The sequence below is a fragment of the Macrotis lagotis genome, chromosome 4 (genome assembly GCF_037893015.1).
Source record: "Macrotis lagotis isolate mMagLag1 chromosome 4, bilby.v1.9.chrom.fasta, whole genome shotgun sequence".
Lineage (NCBI taxonomy): Eukaryota > Metazoa > Chordata > Mammalia > Peramelemorphia > Peramelidae > Macrotis > Macrotis lagotis.
Window position 1 is genome coordinate 185,306,309 of NC_133661.1, and position 26,600 is coordinate 185,332,908.

The following is a 26,600-nucleotide window of genomic DNA, read 5'->3' on the forward strand; positions in this document are numbered from 1 at the left end:
TAAAATAATCTGATTAAAGTAATAAACTAGGAGCGGCTAGATGATGCAGTGGATAGAGCACCAGCCCTGGAGTCAGGAGTACCTGAGTTTAAATCTGGTCTCAGACACTTAATAATTACCTAGCTAGTGGCCTTGGGCAAGCAAATTTATTTTAACTATCATCATTTCAATGTGTTTTTTAAATAAAGTTATTTCATACCCAGCACAAAAACTCAGCTGTTCAGTGTTCATAATTCCCATTCATATGGCAATTCTCTTTACCATTTTTGTTCCAGCTTTTTGTACCAGTTTTTCAATTTCTTGTTTGTGTGTGTTGGATTCTCACTGTGGGGGGAATATCCCAAGTGCTTTAAAGAGACAATCTAGAAACATACTGTTTGGTACTGAGTAGAGGAGCCATCCTTAGGTGAAGAGTTCATTTAATACAATAATCAGTTTGTTACACTAATACACTAAATCTCCAATATAGTATAATTCCATTTTGACTAAGTAATGTTGATATTCCACCAATATAGAACTGAACTAGGTGCCTACAAGGGGCCCTAGATCCTGTGACTTTATAATTTTAAGTATGAGAACTAAACCACCTGTGATTTCATTAGTATGAGGAAACTCAGGCTGGGAAAACTCCCTCTAACACAAGTCACTACCTTGTCTTCTTGTTGCTGAGAACACTGATAAGTGAAATGACTTACCCAGGTTCATATAAGTCAGGATAAGTCTGAAGAGGGGTTTGAACTTAGGTCTTCCTGGGTTTGAGGCCAGCTCTCTATCCACTACACCACATTGTCTCATCTTTACTTGACCAAATAAGAAGTAGAGCTTGCATCTGCTTTTTATTCCTTCACTTAAATATTATTTATTCTCAGAGTTTACAGTCTTATCACACTCTTATTGGTCATCTCCAGATTGACTTACTGTCTTAGGTCCTTTCTGAGACAGGGGTGTTACTATGACATCATCACTGTCTGTTGTCGGTGTTTCACTGACTTCTTCACCTTTTTCAAAAGGTTGATTAGCTGCTGTAGAAAAGACTGTAGTTATATCTCCATGTCAGATAATACACCCTTCCCAACAAGAGGTCCAGTACTCCATCCCATTGTTTGGTTTTCAGTAACAAGGTCATGAAATCCAGAAATGAACTGTATTTTTTGCAGAGATAAAGCAAGGCCTCTTTTCACAAAGTTTCACTTATTCTGAAATTTTTCTAGCTATCAAACAGGAGGGGAAAATCCTTCAATAACAGTTATAGAACAAAAATAGTTAGAAGTAGTATGGAAGAATTAGAACCTGCAAACATATAGGCAACTGCCTGGACTCAAGGTCACTTTTTAAAATAAATAAATATTTTTCATGCCAGGAGAATATTCTGTGTCACACAGGCATTTGCTTTATGATAAATCAAGTTGCTTATGATGTAGCAAATCCTCTAGTCAATAGTTACACATACCCAGGTATACTAAAATCCTGCCAAGGCTTTTAAAATGCCTTGTTCCAAAGACATTCTCCAATTGACAAATGGTCAAAGTATATGCAGAAGCAATTTACAGATGAGGAAATCAAAGTGATCCATAGTCATATGAAAAACTGCTTTAAATCATTATTGATTAGAGAAATGCAAATTAAAGCATCTCTGAGGTACCACCTCACACCTCTCAGACTGGCCAATATGACCAGAAAGGATAACAATCATTGTTGGAAGGGATGTGGGAAATCTGAGACACTATTACATTGTTGGTGGAGCTGTGAACTCGAGTATCCAGCCTTTCTGGAAAGCAATTTGGAATTATGCCCAAAGGGCAACAAAAATGTGCATACCCTTTGATCCAGCAATACCACTACTGGATCTATACCCTAAAGAGATCGTGAAAAAAGGTAAAAATCCCAGATGTACAAAAATATTCATAGCAACCTTGTTTGCGGTGGCAAAGAATTAGAAGTCAAGTAATTGACCATCAATTGGGGAATGGCTAAACAAATCGTGGTATATGTATGTTATGGAACACTATTGTTCTATTAGAAACCAGAAGGGATGGGATTTCAGAGAAGCCTGGAAAGACTTGCATGAAATGATGATCAGCGAAATGAGCAGAACTAGAAGAACATTGTACACCCTAACAGCAATATGGGGGGAGGGGATGATCAACCTTAATAGACTTGCTCATTCCAACAATGCAATAATCAGGGACAATTTTTAGAGTACCTGCGATGGAGAATACCATCTGTATACAGAAAAAGAATTGTAAAGTTTAAACAAAGACCAGATTATTACCTTTAATTTTTTAAAAAAGTTATCTTCTTTTGTAATTTTGCTATGTATTTTATTTTTTCCTTAAGGATATGATTTCTCTCTCAACACATTCAATTTTCCATGTAGTATGGAAACAATGTAAAGACTATCAGACTGCCTTCTGTGGGGGGTGGAAGGGAAGGAATGAGATTGGATGAAAATTGTAAAATTTAAAAAACAATTTAAAAATGTCTTGTTCCAGATATTGCCCAGATGTATGAGAGTTCCAGAGATAAGAAGGGCTCAAATAAAATAGGTTCCTAAAACTAGAGGGATTTAAACAAGGTACATTCTTTTCTTCTATGGCATCTTCCACAATGATCATTAGAGACCTTTCTTAACTAAAAACAACTATATTATGTTAAATAGAAATTGCTTCTTTTCTTAACACCATATTTCATTCCAATAATATCTTGCTGACAATAATGTTAACATAGGATCATAGAACTGAAAGGGACCACAAAGATTATCTCATTCAACTCCCTCTGCAAACTGAGACTCAGATCAGTTAAGAGACTTGTCCAATGCAACTCAGGCAGGAAAAATCCCAGAGAGCTAGGATTTGAAACCAGGTTCTCTAACTCGAGTCAATACTTCTCATGTGCTGGAAAGCCTCTACTCAACTATTCTCATATTTCTATAGTGCTTTAGGATTTACAAAGACCCTTCTCACAACAGACAACTATCTGAGGTAGAAAAAATATTATCCCTATATTGTTGCTCAGAAAACAGATAAGGTGACTTGCTCATACCCACATGGCAAGTATCAGAACTGGGACTATCAACTCCTTCAGGAGAAACTTTCACTTTGTCTTATTTCCAATACTTAGCAAGTTTGTTGATTTTGTCTTAAGACTAGTACTTCTTTCAGAACCAATTGACTCCAGATTTTTGCCTTTCCCCAATGTATCTAGTGTGCCGATATAAAGAGAAGTGCAATTGTTGAACATCTGAGGCTCAGGAGAGTTATTGAAGAGATGATATGTAAATAGTACTGCTTTGGTTCACCTAATTAATTCAACAAACATGGATTTGGTGCCTATGAATAGGATTTTATTCTCTGCACATCAGATATAAAGCCAAAGTGAAACAATCCTAATCCACAAGAGGCTTATTATATTCTTTACACATTTTACATATATATATATATATATATATATGTATATATATGAAGAGAGAAAAAAATTATTTTCTACACTTCTATAAATAGCTGGTCCTTGATCTTATAATTTTCTTTTATCTCTACTTATCAACCACATTTTCCATGAATAAAAAGCCAGTGGATACAGGGCAGATTAAAAAGAATGTGAAAAGGGATGGAAAAATATAGATGTAGTCAATTGGGTATCACTATCCTGTCTTAAGAATAGTTCATTTAGGGGGCAGCTAGGTGGCGCAGTGAATAGAGCACCAGCCTTGGAATCAAGAGTATCTGAGTTCAAATCCAATCTCAGACTTAATAATTACCTAGCCGCGTGGCCTTGGGCAAACCACTTAACCCCATTGCTTTGAAAAATTTAAAAAATAAAAAAAAAGAATAGTTCATTTAGTATGTCAGATGGTAATTGCCAAGAATGTTTAAGATCAAGTATTCCTGAGATAATTTCCCATACTGAGCTCTCACTATTGAAAATAAAAGCTGGGTCATGGTTCAGAGAAACTTGTTTCTTACAAGTAAAAAAAAAATTCTATCCAGAAGTTTTGTACTCTCTCCAGTCTTATGATTTTCTTTTGAAAATGTTACTATGTGCCTCATGGAAGGTATTTAATCTGTCAGTATCTGTTTTACTAAGGCTCTTTCCAACACTAAATCCTATGATCATAAAGTGAAGATGGATTTTCCTGTAATTAGCTGGAAAATACACACTTATCACACACATGAGTAAAACACACCTCCCTTCTGCTCCTGCCAGTGCAGTAGTACATGGAGCTTTAGGGATAACATAAGCATAATATTTAATTAAGGTCCTATAGCTAAATGTGCAGTTGACCTGTCCATTAGGGTTACCAGTTCCATCTGATTAAGAACTACAGCATGAGGACTTTTGTTTATTTTGTTGGCTATTTAAAATAGAAATTTGAATAGAATAGGAAAGCAGCAACCAGTTTTCCTTGGTGGTTAAGTACATTTTAAAAGAGACAATACCAGTGTAAGGAGATGGAGCCTCCTGCGGCTTTACTTCTGGGTAATATTCCTCTGCTTCTCGTTTTGTATCACCCATAGCACCTGAAAATTTCCTCTTGTTCACCTGCTTTAGAAAAAGACACCCATCACTGTATAGCTGGCAGTGGTTTCAGTCTAGTTTCCTCTGAGGTCATTAGATTTCTATAAATAGCACCAGTTAAGCAGTAGGTGATCAATTAATGCTGGGTTGGGGGGGAGGGGAGATGGTCCCATATCAGGTTACTATATTATAAGACATACATGTTTAATTAGTTTGTGGAAAATTAAAACCCTGGCTACTAGTGCTTCCTTGTTTACCTTGTCACTTAAATTTTCCCAGATCCAACACAAAGCTGTCAGAATCCTTTACTCCCAAGCATTGTTGCCATCTTATTCCTTTCTTTCAAAACTTAGAAATAGCTTCCAAAGTTTCTGGCTTCCTCTTATCTTACCATCTTATCCCCTGAACTAGTCTACTCCAAATAAGCAGATGAGCTTTTCTTCAGTTTCCTCCTACCCTTCAAAACAAGTAGCATTAAGCATCTATTCTGTGCACCCTGTGCTAAACACTTGGATTTACAAAGAATGGCAAAAACACCCAGCCATTTCTATATTCTACAGAACTTTCCCATAGCATTAGCTGGACTCTAGTGAGCCTTGTCCTTTTTCCTCTCCAAATCTTACCTTCCCATCCTAAAAACCTTTCCAGACTAATCCCACCTGATTTTCATCACAGCTGTAGCCATATCAACCCCTCTAAATAGAAATCTTTTCTCCTTTTTCATGCCCTTTATATTCAAGTATTTATACACAAATCTGCATACAATTCTATTAGAAAATTGTTCTCTTTCCTGGAAAATGATTCTGAAACAGGGTGAAGGGGTTCAGTATGTATGTGTTCTGGCTCTGGCCCCCTGCTTCCTGATGGGTCCCTCGATCCTCATTTATGATGATGAGGTTTGGGAAGATATTGAAAATGATGTGCTACATTCAACTGAGATCAATGTATAACACAAGACCAATGTAAACACTAACAGAATGCCTTCTGTGGGGGGTGGAGGGAGGGAAGCAAGAATGGGGGAAAGATTTTAAACTCAAAATAAATAAAATCTTTCTTTAAAAAAAAAAATGATGTGCCTGAAAGTCACCACCACAACGATGAAAGGAAGGAGATAGGAGTTCCTTCTCTTTTCTCATTCCCCTAAGATGAAATCAGGAATGCCAAGTCAAACATTTGAAAAAAATTAAAGAGGAAGGAGAACTTGACATCTTTTATGCTGCTGTATAGTTTGTCTTGGCTTAGTCATAGTCCTTGTCGCCACATACCCATAACAGGAACCTAGAGATGAATCAAGAGTACATAAACCCACTAACAAAGTTCTAAGGCCCATATGACTCTAGAAGTGGCCCGAGCACATAAGCTCAGTCCCATTTCACCCATTACATACAAAAATATAGTCTGGTTTTTCAAAATGCCTAATTCAAATAAATTTATGGTATTGATGACCAACTTGGCTTATATGACCATGGCAGCTTATATCTTTCTCTTCCAGCTCTGAGAATACAGTTGTGGGGGACAGTTCACCCAAATTTTGCCTAAGATTCTTACTCGCCTCTTAGTTCTTACTTCTGATCTATTTCTAATCAAGCAATCAAGACAAGGACTTTACTTTCTATTCATCTTTCCTGCCATATTTTATTCCCCAAAATAGCTTTCAACCTGTAACTTCCTTATTTTATATTTCTCTAAGGTTAGACTCAGTTATTAGTGATGGAAGTCAAGGGTTAGAGGAGAAAATTTCCACAACTTTAATATCTAAAAACCATTTTTTGCATTCATTTTATATGTTATTTTTCTATTTCAGGGATGCTAAGAAAAACTTTTATTGTAGTTGAAACCAAAGTTATGCTAAACTAACCCCTTCCCTTCCGGAATATTCCCATTTCACTGGGTTTTCAGACTTTCTTTTGGTTTTCCTACTACCTACTCATCTCAGTAATTCTTTAGGTTTTTTTTTTTGCAAGGGTAATGGGGTTAAGTGGCTTGACCAAGGCCACACAGCTAGGTAATTATTAAGTGTCTGAGACTGGATTTGGACCCAGGTACTCCTGACTCCTGGGCGGGTACTTATCCACTGCGCCACCTAGCCGCCCCCTGTCTGAGTAATTCTTAACTCCCTTTGAACCACCCCACTGTGTTTCATTGTACCCCATGTCTTTGTATCTCTCTCTCTCCTCAGCTTCCATGATTTACATAATCATCTCTATCCAGATGATTATTACATCTACTGACCTGGCTCTCATTTTGCTCCTGAAGTCCAGTCCCACATTACCAATTGCTTGCTTTACATATCTCTAATCTCCATGTCCCATATACATCTCAAATTCAACATATCTAAAATGGAATTATCTTTCTCCTGAAACACACCCCAACTTATTTATTCCTTATTTCTATTAAAGTCACTATCATCCCTTTAGCCATGCAGATTCACCACACTTCAGTGGTATCTTTGACTGTTTCCTCTATCTTACCATAGTTATCCAAAGGATTGGAGCCACCTCCAACTGACAAAGAGCCATTCCTGAAACAGAGCACATTTTCTAGAGATGGCTTGGCCTTGGCCAGATTTGACAAATGTTATCTCCTGTATCAGTTTGGAGCTCTCCATTTATTCTGCCACTGTACTAATTCAGGAATTAGTCACCTCCAGCATACACCATTGTATCCACCTCCAACTGGCAAAGAGCCATTCTCCTGAAACACAGCAGTTTTCATAGTGTTCCTAAAACAAATCCAAACATGACACCCTCTTTCTCCAGAAGCTCCCTCTTACACCAAAGATAAAAGATAACTCATTCTACTGGGCTCAGTGAAATTACTCTCTTTTACACAAATCCAGCTGACTTTCTTGCTGTTCTCTGAGAAGGATGTACTCTGGCTCATTCCTCTGTGCTTTTGAATGACTGTCTCACAGATATCCCTGCCCTAATTACCTCTGATTTGTCTCCTTCAAAGCTCATCCTAGGGGCAGCTAGGTGGCATAGTGGATAAAGCACTGGCCTTGGAGTCAGGAGTACCTGAGTTCAAATCTGCCCTCAGACACTTAATAATTACCTAGCTGTGTGGCCTTGGGCAAGCCACTTAACCCCATTTGCCTTGCAAAAAAAAAAAACTCATCCTAAAGAAGCCTGTTTTTATCTCCTATTCATCTTCCCCCAAAAGTTATTTTGTATACATTTTACATTTAAATTTCCATATTTTAAATTTCCACATTTTCCCACTCCCTCCAATAGATAGTGAACTTCTCAAGGCTAATTACTGTTCTCTTTGTCTTCATATTTGTTTCCCAATAAATATAAAAGTAAATAAAAATGATCCCATTTCCTTGCTGAAATTTTCTAGATCCAGAAATGCTGGTAAAGTCAGTAAGAGAAAGAAATTAAAGATATAAACATAGGCAAAGAGGAGATAAAGCAAATCTAGGTTTGATTTACTTAGAAAACCCCAGGGAATTAGCAAAGAAAATAATTCAGATAATAGTTTTAGTAAAATAACAAAAACAAAATGAACCCATATAATCAACCACAGTTCTATGTAATAACAAACTATAGAAGTAAAGAATAATTCCATTCCAAATAACTACAAAATGCATTAAATATCAAGCAATATTTGTATCCCAACACCTACCACAGTGTCTGGCACATAATAGTATTTTTACAAATGTTTATTGAATTGAGTGGTACTGATGCAATGTTTTCAGTAACAATTCAACAAACATTTATTAAGCACTAACTATATGCAAAACACCATCCTTTCACCCCAGTCCTCATAATACTTTCTCCATAATTCCTTCCTAAATCAGGCAAAGGGCTCCCTACCTGGTGAAATAAAATGTTTTCTTCTTCAATTGGAATCTCTCTAGGCTTCTCATTATAAATTTTTATAGGTTCAGGTGCTTTATTATAATCTTCTACCAACAGGGGCAACTCATTGTCATTTTCTATAGATAGCTTTCCCTTGTGACTGTTTTCTAAAAACTTTTTGGCTTCATCGAAGTTTTCTACAGATGCTTTTGCTTCATCGAAGTTTTCTATAGATAGTTTTGCCTCCTCGAGGTTTTCTATAGACAGCTCTGCCTGGGTGGGATATCCTATAGACAGCTTGTCCTTGTTGAGTTTTTCTGTAGATAGCTTGTCCTTGAGATTTTCTAAAGCTGGTTTATCCTCATCAAGGTTTTCTATTACTATAGATAGCTTGTCCTCATCTCGGTGTTCTGTCTCTTTCAATGACTTGATCTTGTCAAGGTTTTTTATCTCTATAGATGCTATGGCCTCATCAAAGTTTTCTATCTCTATAGATGGTTTGGCTTCATAGAAGTTTTTTATAGATGACTTTGCCTTATTGAGGTTTTCTATAGACAGATTGTCCTCAGCAAAGGTTTTTATCTCTATAGATATCTTGGCCTCAGTGAAATTTTCTATCTCTACAGAGAACTTATTCTTGTCAGAGTTTTCTATAGACAGCTTTGCTTCAAGATTTTCTATAGACAGCTTGGTCTTTGCAAAATTTTCTGTCTCTATAGATGGCTTGTCTTCATCAAGGTTTTCTATCTCCATAGATAGTTTGTCTTCAAGGTTTTCTATCTCTATAGATTGCTTTGCCTCATCATGATTTTTTATAGATGGCTTTGCCTTGTCAAAGTTTTCTATAGACAACTTGACCTCAGTGAGATTTTCTATCTCTACAGACTGCTTGTTCTCATTGAGGGTGTCTATCTCTGTAGATGTCTTTATCTCATTGAGGTTTTCTATAGACCTAACCTTAGTCAGACTTTCTAGAGATGGCTTGGCCTTGGACAGGCTTTCTAGAGATGGCTTTGCCTCATTGAGGTTTTCTATAGACAGCTTGAGTTTGGCCAGATTTTCTATAGACAGCTCAGCCTTGAGGTTTTCTATTGGTGACTTTGTCTCAAGATTTTCTATAGATGGCTTGGCCTGGATCATATTTTCTATAGATGACTTTGTCTTGTTGAGGTTTTCTGTAGATGGCATGGGCTTGGCCAGGTTTTCTAGAGATGGACAGGCCTTGACCAGGTTTTCTATAGATGGCTTTGTCTCGAGGTTTTCTAGAGACAGCCTGGCCTTGACCAGGTTTTCTAGAGATGGCTTTGTCTCAAGGTTTTCTGGAGACGGCCTTGTCTCAAGGTTTTCTAGAAAGGGCTTGGCCTTGACAAGGTTTTCGAGAGATGGCTTGGCTTTGGAGAGGTTTTCTATGGATGGCTTGGCCTTGGCCAGATTTTCTAGAGATGGCCTGGCCTTGACCAGGTTTTCTATAGATGGCTTTGTCTCAAGGCTTTCTAGAGATGGCCTGGCCTTGATTTCTGAAGACAGCCTTGTCTCAAGGTTTTCTAGCAATGGCTTGGCTGTGGCAAGGTTTTCTAGAGATGGCTTGGCTGTGACAAGGTTTTCTAGTGACAGCTTTGTCTCAAGGTTTTCTAGATTTGGCTTGGCCTTGGCCAGGTTTTCTGTAGATGGCTTGGCCTTGGTGAGATTTTCTGTTTCTATAGGTGGCTTGTTCTCCACAAGTTTCTCTCTCTCTTTAGCTGGTGTGGCCTCATCAAGATTCTCTATAGACAGTTTTGTCTTGTCATGATTTTTTATAGATAACTTTTCCTCATTGAGGTTTTCTGTAGACAGCTTGACCTCAGTAAGGTTTTCTATCTCTGTAGATGACTTGGCCTCATCGAGGTTTTCTCTCTCTATAGATGGCTTATCCTCATTGAGGTTTTCTCTCTCTATAGTTGTAGTTTCATCTAGGTTTTCTATTTCTCTAGAGGATTTTTCCTCCTTGAGGTTTTCTATTGACAGCTTGACCTCATGGAGTTTTTCTATTTCTATAAATGACTTAGTCTCATCAGGTTTTTCTATCTCTATAGAAGGCTTGTCCTCATTGAGGTTTTCTATCTCTGCAGATGGTTTGTCCTTGTCAGGGTTTTCTATCTCTATAGATGGTATGGCTTCATTGAAGTTTTTTATTTCTATAGACAACTTGATCTCCTCAAGGTTTTCTAGTTCTATAGATAACTTGCTCTCATCAAGTTTTTCTATTTCTATAGATGGCTTGGCCTTAATCAGGTTTTCTCTTTCTAGAGATAAATTGGCTTCATCAGAGATTTCTATAGATAGCTTTGCCTCATTGCAATTTTCTATAGGTGTCTTGGTTTTGTTATGGTTTTCTATAAACAGTTTGGCATTGCAGTTTTCATTAGATGGCTTAGCTTCATCACTTTCTCTGGATAGATTTACAAAGGGCAAGTTTTCCTCATCATCTTCTACATTTAGATTCACCTCATTTTCTATAGACAATTCTGCCTCATTATCAACAGACAGAGTTGCCTCCTTGTACTTTTTTGTAGATAGAATTGCCTCAGAATTTTCTTCAAATAGGGGTGCCTCAGAATGTTCCACAGATAGGGGTGCTTCATTGTTATGTTCTATATGCAAGTCTGTCTCATTTCCTACAGAGGGAGGTGCTTCATTGTAATCTACTTGCAGGTTTGCCTGTTTTTCTACAGATAAGGGTGCTGGTGCTTCATTGTAATTTTCCACAGACAGGGATGCCTTGTCATTTTCAACAGACTGGGTAGCTGACTTCAGGGAACTCTCTGGAGATAGGTAAGGAGATTCCCACTCCAATTTCAGTTCAACAGACCCATTGGGTTTCCCCATAGGGTCACTGACGAAGTTACCTGGAACATACAGGTATGAATAGATATCAAGTCTGGATGATTCAACATTATGACCTTTACTTCAGGTGTGAATCTGGGTTTTATTTAAAATAAAATGAAGTTCTACCATATAATGATAGTATTATTACTTAGGAATGACACTATGCATTATTGAATTTATAAGGGAGTGAAACTATTATGGCATTCGGGGTGGAAAAAGAGGTAGAGGAATATGACTTGCCTTCTAGGACCCCCACTGAGGGAAACTTTGGTTCAGGTAGATGGTGGTAGTGATAATTACCAAATCACATGTTAGTATCCCAGTGTTATAAGAGTTAAAAGCTATCTTAGACCCACTTTTCTGGTGAGAAAATAAAGAGGCTTAAAGGTAAAATGATCTCCTCAAAGTCACACAACACAGGGCAGAGCTAGAATATGAATGCCTCAAAACCCAACTACACCAAATTAGCCCTGACATCAGTGCTTCCTGATTCCACCCCCAGTCCTTATACAACTTTTTCCTCTATATCCAGATCGTAGAACTGCATTCAGGAAGACTCGTAGTGCATGAAGTAGGGTTGGGGTTGGGTTTGGAGTTAAGGGTTGGAGAGATGAGATTAAGAAGCAGTGAGAGTTCTACTATTTAGGAAAAGAGGTAGCTAAGAAATTGAATTTAGGGAAAATACATCTAAGCATAATCCTGGCTATTGGCTGGAGTTTTTAAAATGAAGAAAGCAAATTGAGGGGATGATTTAAAGCCAAGTTCATTATTATATAATAAACATTAAACCTCAAACTGAAAAGCATTAACTAGAAAGATTAGGAAAAATCCTAGGAAGCACTATTATAAAGTTTTAGTAACTTTGTATCAAAGATTGAGTGGTTTTCAAATGGGTTGTAGGAATTTTATTTAATTTATATTTCTGATTAGAAACAGAAAAGTTCTGGGTTCTTCTAAAAGGGATCCATAGAGCAATAATTCAAGATAGATAGCTTGGTAGTTTTTAACAGACTTCACAGACAGAAGTAAGAAGAATGAATGGGTCTATTAATTTCACTCACCTTAAATAGCTTTATCTTGTGAAAGAGGATGTAAAGTACCTGAGCTTTGCCAAGCAACTAACCTAGCTCCTATTCCAGGACCATCTGCTAGGGATATTGATCCAATTCAAAAGTTTTGTGCACTGGGAAACTGGTATGATTACCAAAGTGGAAGTGGCTGATGGCAGAAATGATCGGTGTGGCATGGTCAGCAAAGGTGAAGAATTGATAGATGACATATGAACTGGATTCGTGTCCCCAAATGTTAACTCCTAAGGTTTAGTATTTCGTGATTTCCACCTACAATAATTTTCTATGCTTGAAAATCTGAGATTTGGACTGGAAAGAGGTAGCACATTGGTTGTGGAAAAATTAATAGGTTTTTGGAATTGTGACTAGAAGATCAAAGTGATGAGGGAGTTATGGACATAGGGAACATTGTAATTGGAAACAGATTTTGTAATCTTTTCCTGTCAAATTCTGCCTAGTAAAGAAATGTTATCTGTGCCTCAGGTGTAAGGTGTAAATTGACTCCTATTGATCCATTGTTAAAATGTAAATTTGTAACCTCTCCTCATTTCCACTCCCCTCTCCCCCAGCTTCCATCTTTTTACCTGCTTTCAGTCCCAGAGTGGGAGAGATTTCCCCTTTGCCAGATTCTCCTGACCCTTCCAAACCCAGAGAATGGCCACAGACTAGCTCCAGTCTCAGCCCCATCAGTCCTCCTGGCTGGCTGGCTCTCACTCAAACCTCACCTAGCCTTTTAATTCTCCTACCCTCAAGAAGCTTACAAATTTGCTTGCTGCCTCTACAAGTGGAAAAAAAATTTTAATGGGTAAACTTTACAAGCTTATACAATAAAACCTGAGCAGTTTTTAAATTGCAGGGCTCTATGTGAATTTTTTACCCTCAAGACCTCTTAAAATTGGAGACCAATCCTCTGGCAACATAAATACTGCCCAACAGGAATTTTTTCCTGCTGGGGTGATAACCCAATGTCCATTTGCCAATTTATGTCTTTATTTTTAAAAATTTGCTCAGAAAAGCAGCTTTGCTCTCTCATAGTTAGTATAACTTCAATCAAGAAGAAAATTCAAAATAGATGATTAAAGATCTCATCTAAATTCAAGGAAACACACAGCATATACCCTGCTGACTAGAGATGGAGGGAATTAATGAAAACCTTGGATCCATAAACTATCTTTTTAAAAAAAGTTCAAAAGACTTTTTAGCAAAGCAATGGGGTTAACACAGTAGATAGAAAGTGTCTGAGGTCATTTTTGAACTCAGCTCCTCCTCAATCCAGGGCCAGTACTCTATCCACTGGGCCATTCCAAGCACTTTTCCACACTTTTCTATCCTTCCACAGTGTTCCATACACAAAATGCAGAAGACTAAGAAGCTGGCTTTGTTCTTTTGAATGGGAGGCACAATTGGGAAAAACCACAGAGCACTTAAGGTTAGGAGAATTGAATTATTAACTTTTATTATTAGCTTGCTAGTGCTGCTCTGATAAACTGGTGTGTAATAGCTCCTTTGAAATATGTTGGAATATTCTCCTCACCTCCTCCAGCTGAGCCTTTCTGGCCCCAAGCACATTAGCAGACAGGTATGCTTGGGCTTTCAATTGCTTATTGTATACCTGTAGGCAGTGTGCTATGGGGAATTTCAGCCTCATCCAGTACTCCAAAGTCCCAAATTCTTCTCCATTATTTCCTGGAGACCAGAAAGTAGGACATGCATGGAAGAAACAGATGTAATAACATGGTTTAGAAACAAAGGAAGAGATTGTGAAAACAGTGCAAAAATAGTCAGGTAGCTTCAGAAAATCTACATTAACACTAGGGAACTCTGGGAAAGCCTAGCATGCACTTACCAGTAAGCATAGCAGTACCATAGACCTTCTCCACCGTCTCTAGCACTTTGTCAAAATGAAGCCAGCCAACTGCAAGGGTTTTGTGGTCAAGAGCTGCAGTCTGGTGGAGGTTAATTCGGGTTAAAGCCCCTTGTAAATAGTTCAGGAAAAGGTAATCTGTTGTCACCATATACTGGGAGGTGAAATCATAGAGAGGTTGTGGTCCCACAGCCAGTGGGGTGCAGTGGATTTCAAAATCATAGAAGGAATAGGTACAGAAGGAGGCAAACTGGGGATCTCCAGCTTGGGACAGGGCTGCAGGTGACAGAAAGGCCTGATGAATATGCAATTCAAAAAGGTTTTCACCCTGGTATAGCTGTTGAGTGTCCACTTTATTATCCTCATGGACTGGCATTTCCAGACACAGTGGAAACTTCAAAGTACCATAAGCCATATCTTTGAGCTGTACTAAAGGGAAAGAAAATATCTTCATTCAAGAGCTGAGAAATAAAGTAACTGGAAGAAACAGAAAAAGGTCTGAAAGTGACTGTCAGGTATCATTGTGATTCTAGGGGCAAAATTATGATGTCTGGAAGTCTTAACTTCAAATACAAAATCTGTTAGTGACATGGCAAATAAAATCAATGTTTTCTTGTCAGAGAATTGACCAAATGGATGATTGAAAAGTAGATACTGTATGTACTATATACATCAAACTCAGAAAAATATTTTGTGCAAAATTTCATCAACCTGTTAAGATTATTTTGGATTAACAGGTAAGGGTTGGGGGAAGGAGAAGGGAATAAGCACCTATTAGTAGTAGCAGCACCATGCTGCCCTTCTAAGTGTTATTATTCCTCATTTTACAGTTGAAGAAACTGAGAGGATAAGTGACTTACACCCAGGATCATACAGCTAATATATGCCTAAGACTGGATTTGAACTCATCCTCCTGAAATAATCTAGTTTAGCAGTCTATCCACCTTGGCATCTATTGAAATACTTATAGTTGGGATTTATCAGAAGTTCAGTTTAAGAAATTTAATGTGATTATTCTCAACAGAATAGACTTGGAATACTGAATGAAGAAAGAACAAGCTATATTATATTCGTTAGAGGTATTCTGTGCAGACTATCTTATCATCTGAGACTATATTTCTGACTACTGCCATGTGCCTGTAATAGACGTGTTGAATCATAGAGCCTCGCCATCACCGTGTTTTATACAAAATGCCCTCTTGGAGATTGATGTTTCAAGTTTCACATGGGATCAATGACAAGGGAAGGGACTAGAGAAAAGTCCTATGATTTATTTTTATTCTGCTGAGGTATTAAGCACAGTTTCATTTTAGAAGGACTAGAAAGGGAAAAATACAAAGAGGTTAAAAAATGCTGATGGTGAGATGGGGCAGTTACATATAACCCTTCTTCCTAATCTGGACCATCACCTTCCACCAGAGACCAATCAGAAACTTCAGCCTGTAGCTTGATGTAAAGAAGTTTGGATTCTAAGGGAGAAACCACAAAGACTGGAGGACAAAACAAGAAGAAAGCAAAGTGACTCTCTTCTTAATACTAGAAGCCATTTCCCTCTGACATAAATTAGAAAGCACCTTAGAACTCATCTAGTGGAAACCCTTCATTTCACAGTTGAGAAATTGAGTCCTAGAGAGTAAATCACTTGCCACAGCACACAATGAAACATAATGATGGAATAAATAAGAGAAACAGGCTCTTGAGCTAATATCATAAAGATGATAGGAAAAGAGGAATACTAAGGACTTATAAAATCCTAGTCTTGGAGCTGGAAGGGGTGTTAAGAGGGCTCTTGATCCAAATCTCTCTTTTTATAAAGAAACAGAGGTACAGGGAAAGTTAAGTTATTTGCCCAAAGATGTCAAAAGCAGGAAGCTTCAGAGGTACAATTGGAACCCAGTCCAGAGTATATTCAGAGAACCAAGAGAAGGAACTTTTAGGCAAGTCACATAGGGAGGTATGATTAGTAAGGAACCCACACTGAGTAAAATAAATTGTAGTTCCCTTAGCAGTGGCTGGGATAGGGGTAGGAAACTTAAGCTCAAGCAGGCCATTAAGTCTGGGGCTTCCAAAGCTACCTTCCAGCTGTTGAATGCGATTGTTCTTGAGGTCCAAGAGTTGATTCAACTTCTCCCACTCCTCCTTGTGCTCTCTCTCACTATTATCAGCTCTTGTCTTCACAATTTCCAGTTCATCCTGAAACAAAATGGCCCTTCATCTTTTCTATATTTTATCATTGTGATTTAGACTCTAAGGTAGGGGGCTCTTAATCCTATCTCTATGACTTTCTAGTGAGGCTAATGAATCCTTTACCAGAATAATGTATTTAAATGCATAATACACAAAAGGATTTCTTCCAGAGGCAACTGGGAGTTGTGACTTGCTCAGCATCACACAGCTAGTAAATGTCTGAGGCCAAATTTGAACTCGGGTCTTCCTGACACCAAGGGTCATGTTCTGCCCACTGTAACCCCTCGCTGCCTCAAATACATAGGATTTAAAAGGAAAAAAGTTTATTGAAATTGAATTTTTTTTAAAAAAGCTCATTGCCTATAGGTTAAGAACTCTGCTTTAAGGAGTTCAGGAAAAACTGGGCTAAGAGATATTCTGCCAATGAAAGGAGTGTCTATTCATATGGATTATTTTTCAGGGAACCCTTCAAGAATGACATAACCCCTGGAAATACAGTGCCATGGATTATCAGGTTTTTGAGAGCAGCAAAAATGACTTCTAGAAGTAGTGCAAGAGCTCTACATTGCCTATATGAAGTAACTGTTCCTTTTGCTGATAGAAGTACAATGCCTGGACATGAGAACATGGAAGGAGGCATCAACGCCTGTTTAATTTTGCTTCCCTCTCCTAGATGGTGATGCTTCACCAAGTACCATATCCACTTCTGGCTCCCTTCTTTCTTTGTACCTGATAACGTTTGTTGATCTGGTGCTGCAGAAGGAGCATATCTTTCGTCTTCTCTAATTCTAGTGCAGTTTCTTCATGTGCTACCTTCATCTGATTGTAAGCCCAAGATAGTTTCTTTTCTTCTTCTTGGATTTCTTGTACAGGATTCAGTTCATGGGTCTTCAAAAAGAGAAGAATTGGTTAAAAAAAAATTTAAGTACGATAAAGGCAATAATAAAGAAGTGGTTGTTGGTGGAATGTCATCAATAGATCTTGCCCCCAAAATATTCTTTGTAAGGGCCAACACTACCTATAATCTAGGGCTCTGGGTTCCAATGAGCAACCTCTTTAGTCTTAGTATTCTGTATCTAGAAAATGAAGAGATTTGGAATAGATCTCCTCTGAGGTCCTTTCTAGTTCTAAATCTAGGATCTTTGGATCTTATAATTATATGATGCTACTCTTTTTTCTTGTTTCCTTGTATTTTAAATAGTAATGAGGAGTAGGATAGAATTAAGGTGAAAAAAAGATAGTTTAGCATGAATAAAACTTTATCTCCCAACAGTTCATGCCTTGTGATATGTTCTCCAACCTCACCTTTCTCAAACTCCCTATTGCATTTTGTATTCTGTATATGGTTTCAGATACAAATTATTTGGTTGTTCACTTATTCTCCTTTAAGGGTATTGACTCAGCATTAAAAAACTAGTGACCACTCCTAGTTCAGATCACTTCTAAGAAATAATTACCTGTATTTCAAAAACAAAAACATAAAAACCCAAACCAACCCTTGTACCTGTGTTTCTTTTGTATAATCTGGGTGTGAAGGTTGCAAAAAGTCTGGATCTGATTGGCTGCTTGTGGTGGTAGTGGTGGCAGTTTTGTGTCTCAGAAATTCTACTTCCTGTTGATGTTTTTTTAGCATCTGGGTGACTTCCTCCTTTAGGTCTGCATTTTCAGCTGGAGAAAGAAACAAGTCTATAAAGGCATTTAAAAGATTTCCTTGACTAAAATTTTTGAGCTAGTAAAAGGAAAAAATATCCCTTGTTGCCCAAGTTACTTTGATAAATTTGATCCTAGGAACAAAAAGCAATTGGATTTGCCTTCCTTATATCCCTTATTTTCCCAATTGTCTTTTATGTTCTCTAAGCTATTTACTCACCAGTAACTAAATTAGTTGCTATCACTTTAGGATTCTTAAACAGATTTTTTTTTACCCTTCTCTTATTTCTTTGATATTTCACTTAGCATACATATAAAGCTACTATGGTTGAGCAATGCATTGCAATCTCCCAAGGGTAACTCTGAGGTAGTGGTTCTGTGATATTTTTTCTAAGTTTGAGCCAGTGGAGTCACCAGTGGAGTCACCTATCAAACTCACATACCTCTACCACCTCAATTTCATAACCAAAAGATAAATGAGGTTATGTCAGGAAAAAAATCTTCCAAACTTTGGGGTTTCATGACCAAAAAAGGCAGCTCCTGATTATGAGACTTTTGATATTCCTAACTGTATAATAAATAAAGGAGAAGAATATTAATTTGCAGTCCTACTAGGAAATGAAGGATGGAAAACAAAACAAAAAATTTTTAATTCTACTAAAAACGAAAATATTACAAAGGTGGGAAGTACCAGTGTTTGTCACTATTTCTTTGAGTGTAAATATGAACTGGTTTCTGAAGGTGATCTATCTCAGCTATCCAACTAAAAGTTCAATTCAATATTTATTAAGCACCTAGTATGTACACTAGAAGCTAACTGGTAGAGAAAGTTTTGATGAGACATGATCCTTGCACTCTTGGAGTTTACAGATATGTATACAAATAACCAAAATACAGACTGATTCTGCTCTTTCAGTCTCAAGTTTCCTTATTTGCAAACTGAGGGCATTAGATTTCATGGGGTCATGGTCAAAAGCACATTAAAAATTTCCAAATAGCAAACTTTTAAGAAATTTAGAAATAAGGGGGATGATAATGATCCATTGTCTCTACAACTCCTGAACTGGCAGTTCATTAAGATGGGGCTTTATTATATAATTATTAGTTTTATCCTATAGCATTTTATATTGTATTTAGTTTATAGACATAAAAATACAACATGAGTTTTTATATGGGAGAAGAGAAAATAAAACAGATCTCCTGCCCAAGTCCAGAAGATGCTACTATCAATGAGCAACAACAATATGATGAATTCCATATCCTAATATCCATAATAATCCTTGTGTGTGTGTTTGTGTGTAGGTGGTGGATATTTTAAGGTTGCAAAGTATTTTCTATTATTATTATTATTATTCAGCCATGTCTGACTTTTCATGACCCTATTTGAGGTTTTCTTGGCAAGTATTTGCCAAGTACTTTCTAATGCAGTATCTTATTTGATCTCACAACAGCCTGATATTATCTTCATTTTATAAGCAGTAGGAAAATGAGACTGAAAGAAAAGAAAGGAATGACTTGCCTAATTCCCAAAGCCAAATTCACATGTGCATCATGGATTTCTTTGTATCTCTACCCAGAAAAGGAGAGGAAAAGGAGCGAAACATCAAAAAAAAAAAAGAAAAGTTTAAAAAAAATGACAGGAGTGTTAAGAATTCTAAAGTAATAACATTAATTTTAGTTATTGAAGAGTGACAGCTAAGTAAGTATCTTTGAAGTAGGAATTGAACCCAGGTATTCCAGGACTGGACCTCCGGAAATACTTTGTCACTTACCCTGTTCCTTAGCCAACTGAAGCAAGATCTTTCTCTTCTCTGCTACCTCAGAATCCAGCTGCTCTTGTAGATGAGAGACTTTCTGCTGAAGTCTTTCCTTCATGAGATCGGTGCTCCAATGAGGCTGATTACTGTTGTTTAACATGCTGGGAATGTTGAGAGAAGTGTGAGGGAGAGAGGAAATATCAGATGAACAATTTGAAGTTGTCAACATGGCTTTCATTTTCCATATTTTCAGCATTTCCTATGTTTAGGACCTCATCTGCTCCCCTTCATGTTCTTCCTGCCCCCACTGGATATCCAACTGTCATTTCCCAACTGCCTTGGAACCTTTGGGGGCTGGTAGAAGACAAGAGATCCACACTCCATCTGTTGGAATTTCAGGTTTCTGCCTGAATACTCTCCCTCCCCCCAAGCCTGCCAAAGCCACCATCCTGCCTCCCAAAGACTCTTCTCCATTATAATGTGATTTTCATTAGCCTGGGAGCCATGAACTAAGACAATTTTTAAGAAAGTTTGTATTGATTATAAGGGAAAATATTTCCCCTCCTCTCTCTTTGAGTTCCTATCAATGTAAAATTAATGTAAACCAAAAGAAAACACCCCCACTGGGCCATGACCACAGCAACCAGTACAAGGCCTTGCATGTCTGGGGACTCCAGTCAAAAGAGAATTGATAGGACACCCAGGTTCTGGGATCCACACCCAGTGATGAACAATGTGAACCCCAAAGTATCAGCCAATCCTCACTAACATACTCTAAAAAACTCCTCCACCCTCTGTCCAATTTCTCTAATTACCATGGAGATTGGGGGGAGGAGTGGATGTTGGCAGGAATTCCAATATGGTGTCAAGCTGCTGCCCTAGACTCCCCCAAAGGAGTATCTCAGTTTGATTATTAAACTACTTATCTAATTAATCTGAAATTGCCCTACCTCTTTCTTCAGAATCAGAATGAAACCCTTGTATGGGGGAGCCTTGAATAGCCCATTGAATATCCTAAACTAGGAGAAGAGGCTACATATTGACTATGACCACATAAAAATAAGCAAATGGACAAAGATTGGAAAAAGATATTGAGGAAAATACTGACAAGTTGTTATTACTATGTAGTCTTAATTTTATTGTAAATAGTTTTGAGCAGCTAAATGATATATTTGGTAAGTCTTAGAATCCCCTGTACAGTCTACAGGGATCCTTGTGTGTGACTAAATATCACATATCTAATTGACATAACTTTCATGAATAATTCAAAAAGTGAGAAACAATCATTTCAGGGAGAGGGACCTTTTTTAACAAGTTGGGGTTCTTTTTTTGGGAATTCTTTTCAAATTATATTTTATGCAGGCTAATATTAAAACTAGTTTATATTCCTTGAGTATATTTCAACTGATGTCCCAAGAAGTTGCTAGTTGATCAAAGGAAGTTAAAGTTGATTTTTAAATGTGACACAGGTAATAAAGAATTCACTGTTTATCTGAACTGAAGCTCCCAAGGTGTTCACCAAGATTCATCACCTAAAGGTGATACCCAGCTAGACTGCCTTGAGCCTCACTTCCTCAGTTCTCAGTCAGAACAGAACCCTCTTTTTCCCCATCCTCTTTCTTGGTATTCACTTTGTACTCACCTTTTTAAGAGTCTGTCATGATTTTCCTTCAGCAGATTTCTCTCTTTTTTTAAATCCTCCACTTTGTCCTGAAACTGAAAAAAAAAATAGGTCATTTCAGACTAATTAAAAAAAAAACCTAATGCTTTGAGTTTATAAGAACTTTATTTCTCTCTTCACTATCATATTAATACTTTCTTTACCTATATCCAATAATCATCATGAATGTAGAAAAGCAAGGTAGGGAAATATCAATCCAAACCAGAGTCCTAATGGACCAAGTGAGAGTAGAAGATGATGAAGGTGTTGCTGAAATAAATTATTGAGAAACCTGGATGGTTTCATGAGTGACTATGAAAGAGAAAGACTCAGCTACTTTTTACAACTGCACACCTCACTCCCTGAAATGAGAAAACTCAAATATGTAGAATTAAATCCACATTGCAATGCCTTCCTGGTAATAAAAATGAGGGAAGGCTGGATCAGTCTTTAAATGCTGCTGTGTGGAGATGCGGGGGGGCGTGGCTAGGTGGCACAGTGGATAAAGCAACGGCCCATTTGCCTTGCAAAATAAATAAATAAATAAATGCTACTGTGCAGAGAGGACTGTGCAATGTGGTATGGAAAAAGTAAAAAAAAAACAAAACTGGAAGAGTCCCTGCCCTTTAAGGCTGACAAATACAATTAGGAAGAGAGAACAAACAATAAGAAAACTGAAAAAATGTTTGCATAAACAGGCATAAGGTAATGTGATGCAAGTTATATGTACTTAAAATACTAGAGAGTGTAGGAAGACATGTAAATGATTTTAATTATATAATTTTTAAAATCTGCATGACAGAAGTATTATACCCAAGGAAAAATAAGTGACAATTAAAAAATTATATAGGCAATATATCAGATAAAGTCATGAAATCTAGAATTTATGAGGAAAGATATAAAAAGTATAATAGTATATCATAGAAATGATATAAAATGATATGACACAATGATACAACTCTAGTTAATAGATCCATATTCAATGGATAAATGATTTAAGAGATTTGAAACAATTTACAAAAGAGGAAATACAAATTTAAAATAAATACAGTGGGAAAAGTTCAAGTTTGCTTAAAAGTCAAAAAAAGTAGATTCAAACAACTTTGAGGTGCATTTTAAAAATCTAACAAATTAGGGGCAGCTAGGTGGTACAGTGGATAGAGCACTGGCCCTGCAGTCAGGAGTACCTGAGTTCAAATCTGGTCTCAGACACTTAATAATTACCTAGCTGTGTGGCCTTGGGAAAGCCACTTAACCCCATTTGCCTTGTTGAAAAACCTAAAAAAAAAAATCTAACAAATTGGCAAAAATTAACAAAAAAAATTACCATCCTCAATGCTAATAGGAAACATATATTTCAATATATACTTGAATAACAGGAAACATATACTTAGAGTTTACTGCAGTAATTATGAAGTGTGCTATCATTTTTAATGCAATTTGATAGTGCATTGTAAGATTTATAAAACTGAAAAACTACTAGATTTTAATATAGGAATCTATCCCAAGGATGTAATTAGAAAGAAACAAAAAAAGATGCATACAAATATATTTATTGCTACATCATTTGTATTATTCCTAAACTGGAAACAGACTAAATATGCATTAGTTGAAGACTGGCTAAACAAATGGATATCTCAGTATTATCCTGTTATTAAAAAGAAATATTACTACTAATGAGAAATATTAGAAATATAAAGAAATTTGGAAATAAAACAAGGCAAAATAAAGAAACCCAAAGTAGGAGAAAACATATTGACTATGACCCTATAAAATAAGTAAATGGACAATCAAAGATATATTGGAAAAAGACATCAAGGAAAATACTGACAAGTTATTATTACTATGTGTCTTATTTTTATCGTAAATAGTTTTGAGCAGCCAAATGATATATTTGATAAGTCTTAGAATTGGGAATATTCATCTTCAAGAGCTCAAATCCAACCTCAATCTTTAACCCAGTTCACCTCAGGTTCTTCATCTGTAAAATGATCTTAAAAAGGAAATGGCAAAAATAGAAAAGCTGTCACTCTAGTGTCTTTGCCAAGAAAACCCTTAATGAAGTCACAAAGAGAGACACAACTCAACAACAAATAGTTTTGAACTATCATTAAGCCTATCTTCCTTTTGTGTAGTTTACATTTTTCAACTTGAGTACAAGGAGGATATATAAATATAGATAGATACTTATATATTTCTATATTAAATTTTATTTTTTTATAATTTCTTTTTTTTGTTTGTTTTTTTAGGTTTTTGCAAGGCAAACGGGGTTAAGTGGCTTGCCCAAGGCCACACAGCTAGGTAATTATTAAGTGTTTAAGACCAGATTTGAACCCAGGTACTCCTGACTGCAGGGCCAGTGCTTTATCCATTATGCCACCTCGCCGCCCCTTTTTTATAATTTCTTTAAGGTGCTGAGAGGATCCAAAATTATTGGAATTGTATTTGGTTAATGAGAGATAAAAAGGTGAAATTTAGATAAGAGATATGAAGAAGGGAAAAATGGTTGGTAAAGAAGATTATGTTCCAGATTCAAAGAAGAAATGATAGAAAATGCAATTTAAAAAGCAAATTTTAAAACAAACCTTTTGAAGTAGAAGGTCACAAAAATTTTTGCAGTGAAATGTTTTTGCAAACATTTGTTAAGTGTTCAAAATATTCTTAAAATTATTATGGGTACAACTGAGCTTAGGTTGATGAAGGTCCTCTTACAACATTTTTAACTTCACAACCGAAGGAGATGTCAGCAGTTCTTTTCATTATGATTAGTTGATATGAACAACAAGGGAACAATACATTTCTACTACTGGTACTGTTCTCAGGCTTCCTTTGACACCTTGAAAAGTGCACTGAGAAAATCTGGAAAATGGGGGTGGCTTTCAAATAGCCTCACTGCAATAAAAGGTAAGTCCTTTTTGACCTCCTCCAGAAGTTTCCAGTTGGATTTTTTGCCACCAGCCTAAATGAACTTAAAAACAATACCATTTGCCAGAAGTGACCAAAATTATGTTGCTTTCAAAGTCAGAGCATCTTAGAATTGAAAGAGAAAGAGACTGTTTAGATCTTCTAGTGCAACCATCTACAATTGCCTGGGGGTAATCTGCCCAGCATTTGGTGTAACCTCTATGAAAGTTTACTTACCTCTCTCATTGTAATCCATAGGAGAGACATGTCTGCCAATTGACTTTCCAGACTTACCACCTTCTTGTTCTTTTCCTTCAGTTCTGTATTGAGCTCATCCACTTGAGATAGCAGAGCATTATGTGATGTACTTAACATTCCTTGATTCTGTTGCCAAGTGATGAGGGAAAAAAAGGCAAAACAGGAGTTCTAAAGGTAGAAGTAGTATTCAAAAAAGCTGGTTCCAGAGCAACTCTGCTAACCCCTTAATTTACTGAGGAGTGACTGACATTTAAATGATTATTAATGTAATGGTTTTTAACACTAGTATAACTGACTTTTACATCAACTCGGATCATCTGAAATGCCTAAAGATTTCTTATAGTTATGATAATTGGAGACAAGCTGGATGAACCTTATGCTTTGTAAACGTTATGACTCCATTGAAAGCAATGTTTATGTATCTCTATATAACTTGGCTTTGTACCATCCACAGAACTGTTGTTATGGAAACAGTAGTGACCCAGGTATTTGTGAGCCAGGCAAACTAAAAGTTTACAAGATTCCAAGGACTTGCTCTGGACTTTGAATGGACTTCTGGGAAGAAACCAAAAGGGCAGCTTCAGGAAGGTCACCATTAAGAGATGATAGTGTCTAGGGAAGTAGAAGAGTAATGAAGATAAGAGTATGAGAGCAAATGAGGGAGAGTAGATCCAATAGACCTTGAAAGAGTTGGTGAGGACACACCTGGTCCCTAATAATTCATGTTTTCTGAGTCTTCGGTCAGACCATTTCACTAATAAATAAACCTAGTCCCATATTTCCATGGCCATGCCTCTGTGAGTGTAGCAAAGTTGGGTTTAAATACATGACTCCTTATCTTCTAGTTCTATTTCTTTTCTTTCTAATACATTTCAACTTAAAATTGAAGTGGAGAAGAGAGAGCAGTAGAGCAAAAGAAAACTTTTTAATCAGGACAGAGGCTGGGACTGTGATTTCACTGGTAATAGGGAATTTCTTTATGAGCAAATGTCCTCTACACCTCTGCAAATTATAAAAAGTTTCCTAGAGGGATCTCCTTGGTGGTGCAGTTTACCCAGCCCCTTGAGTCAAGAAGACCTAACTGGACAATCTGGCCTCATCCTTATTAGCTGTACAATTGTGGGCAAGTCATTTAACCATGATTGCCTCAGAGTAGATATCAGTAAAGAAGTCAAACTTCAAATGATCAGCAAAATTAAATTGTAATTGTAAATTAAATTTAAATCTAATTGGGGAATGTTTAACAAAATAAAATTAAATACAGATTTTATTTATCATTTTCTAAGTCAATATGCATGCAGCAGCAATTTCTATTTGAGTTTGACTTCACTGGACACAATGCTGATGAGTTAAGTGACTTATCCAAGGTAATGAGGTCTTTTTGTGTCAAAGTCTGAACCTGAACCCAATTCTTTTACCTCAAGGCAGCTAATTACTCAGTGAATTTAGTAACTCACTAGAGTCAGAAAGACCCAATTTCAAATCCAGTCTCAGGCATCTACTAGTTGTGTCACTTAATCTTTGTCTGCCTCAGTTTCCTCAACTGTGGAAGGAAAAATATCTGTCTTGTTTTTAATATTAAGAAAATGTTTGTGCCTCTTTGATGTTTTCTGAGGGCCCCCTCTGTAGCCTGGGTCCTAATCATGCAAATTCTCTCCTCCTATTCAGTGTAACTTCATTATTAATGAATTAAAAGATAAGAGCAACCTTCCTTATCCCTTTACCCCTCCTCCAACTTCCTGCCTCTCAGAATGGATACCAGACCTCAATCATGTAAAGGGTGGGGGATCCCCCCTCACCCCCTTTATCCCTGACTCTTCCCTGTCCAGAAAGTAGGCAAAAATTATAAAAGTCTAGCCAATACTCTCCTGGTAGCCAGAGTCCCTCCTGTCTAAGCTCAGCCAGCTCTTATGGCTACTTTCTTTGATCTCTTTCTCAGGCACTCTCACCTAGACCTTTCTTCTTCAGCCTATCTTCAAGCAGATTATTGTCTCTCCAGGAAAAGAGTTCATCTGTGAACTTTGCTGGCTTGTAAAATAAAAATCCCAAGTTTTTCCAGGGCTAGTC

At 37.0% G+C, this 26,600-nt stretch overlaps 2 protein-coding genes across 2 annotated transcripts in view; both read right to left on the minus strand.

Annotated features, from left to right (window-relative positions):
- LOC141521921 (uncharacterized) overlaps positions 1–24,609 on the minus strand; it is a 34,055-nt gene extending 9,446 nt beyond the window's left edge. The window contains exons 1-9 of the mRNA XM_074234923.1: positions 24,513–24,609; positions 21,354–21,427; positions 19,727–19,872; positions 17,809–17,990; positions 17,034–17,192; positions 16,193–16,310; positions 8,334–11,203; positions 4,437–4,542; positions 919–1,022 (exon numbers count right to left, since the gene is read on the minus strand). Of these exons, the coding sequence (XP_074091024.1) occupies positions 919–1,022; positions 4,437–4,542; positions 8,334–11,203; positions 16,193–16,310; positions 17,034–17,192; positions 17,809–17,990; positions 19,727–19,872; positions 21,354–21,427; positions 24,513–24,542 (3,789 nt within the window). The 5' untranslated portion in view covers positions 24,543–24,609. The remainder of the gene's footprint in view (positions 1–918; positions 1,023–4,436; positions 4,543–8,333; positions 11,204–16,192; positions 16,311–17,033; positions 17,193–17,808; positions 17,991–19,726; positions 19,873–21,353; positions 21,428–24,512) is intronic.
- On the minus strand, positions 13,722–14,757 carry LOC141521923 (X-linked retinitis pigmentosa GTPase regulator-interacting protein 1-like). The gene is made up of 2 exons (XM_074234925.1): positions 14,100–14,757; positions 13,722–13,939 (listed from the first exon to the last, which is right to left on the minus strand). The coding sequence occupies exons 1-2, from the start codon at positions 14,569–14,571 to the stop codon at positions 13,722–13,724; spliced, it is 690 nt and encodes a 229-aa protein (XP_074091026.1). The 5' UTR covers positions 14,572–14,757.
- Positions 24,610–26,600: the final 1,991 nt, after the last annotated feature.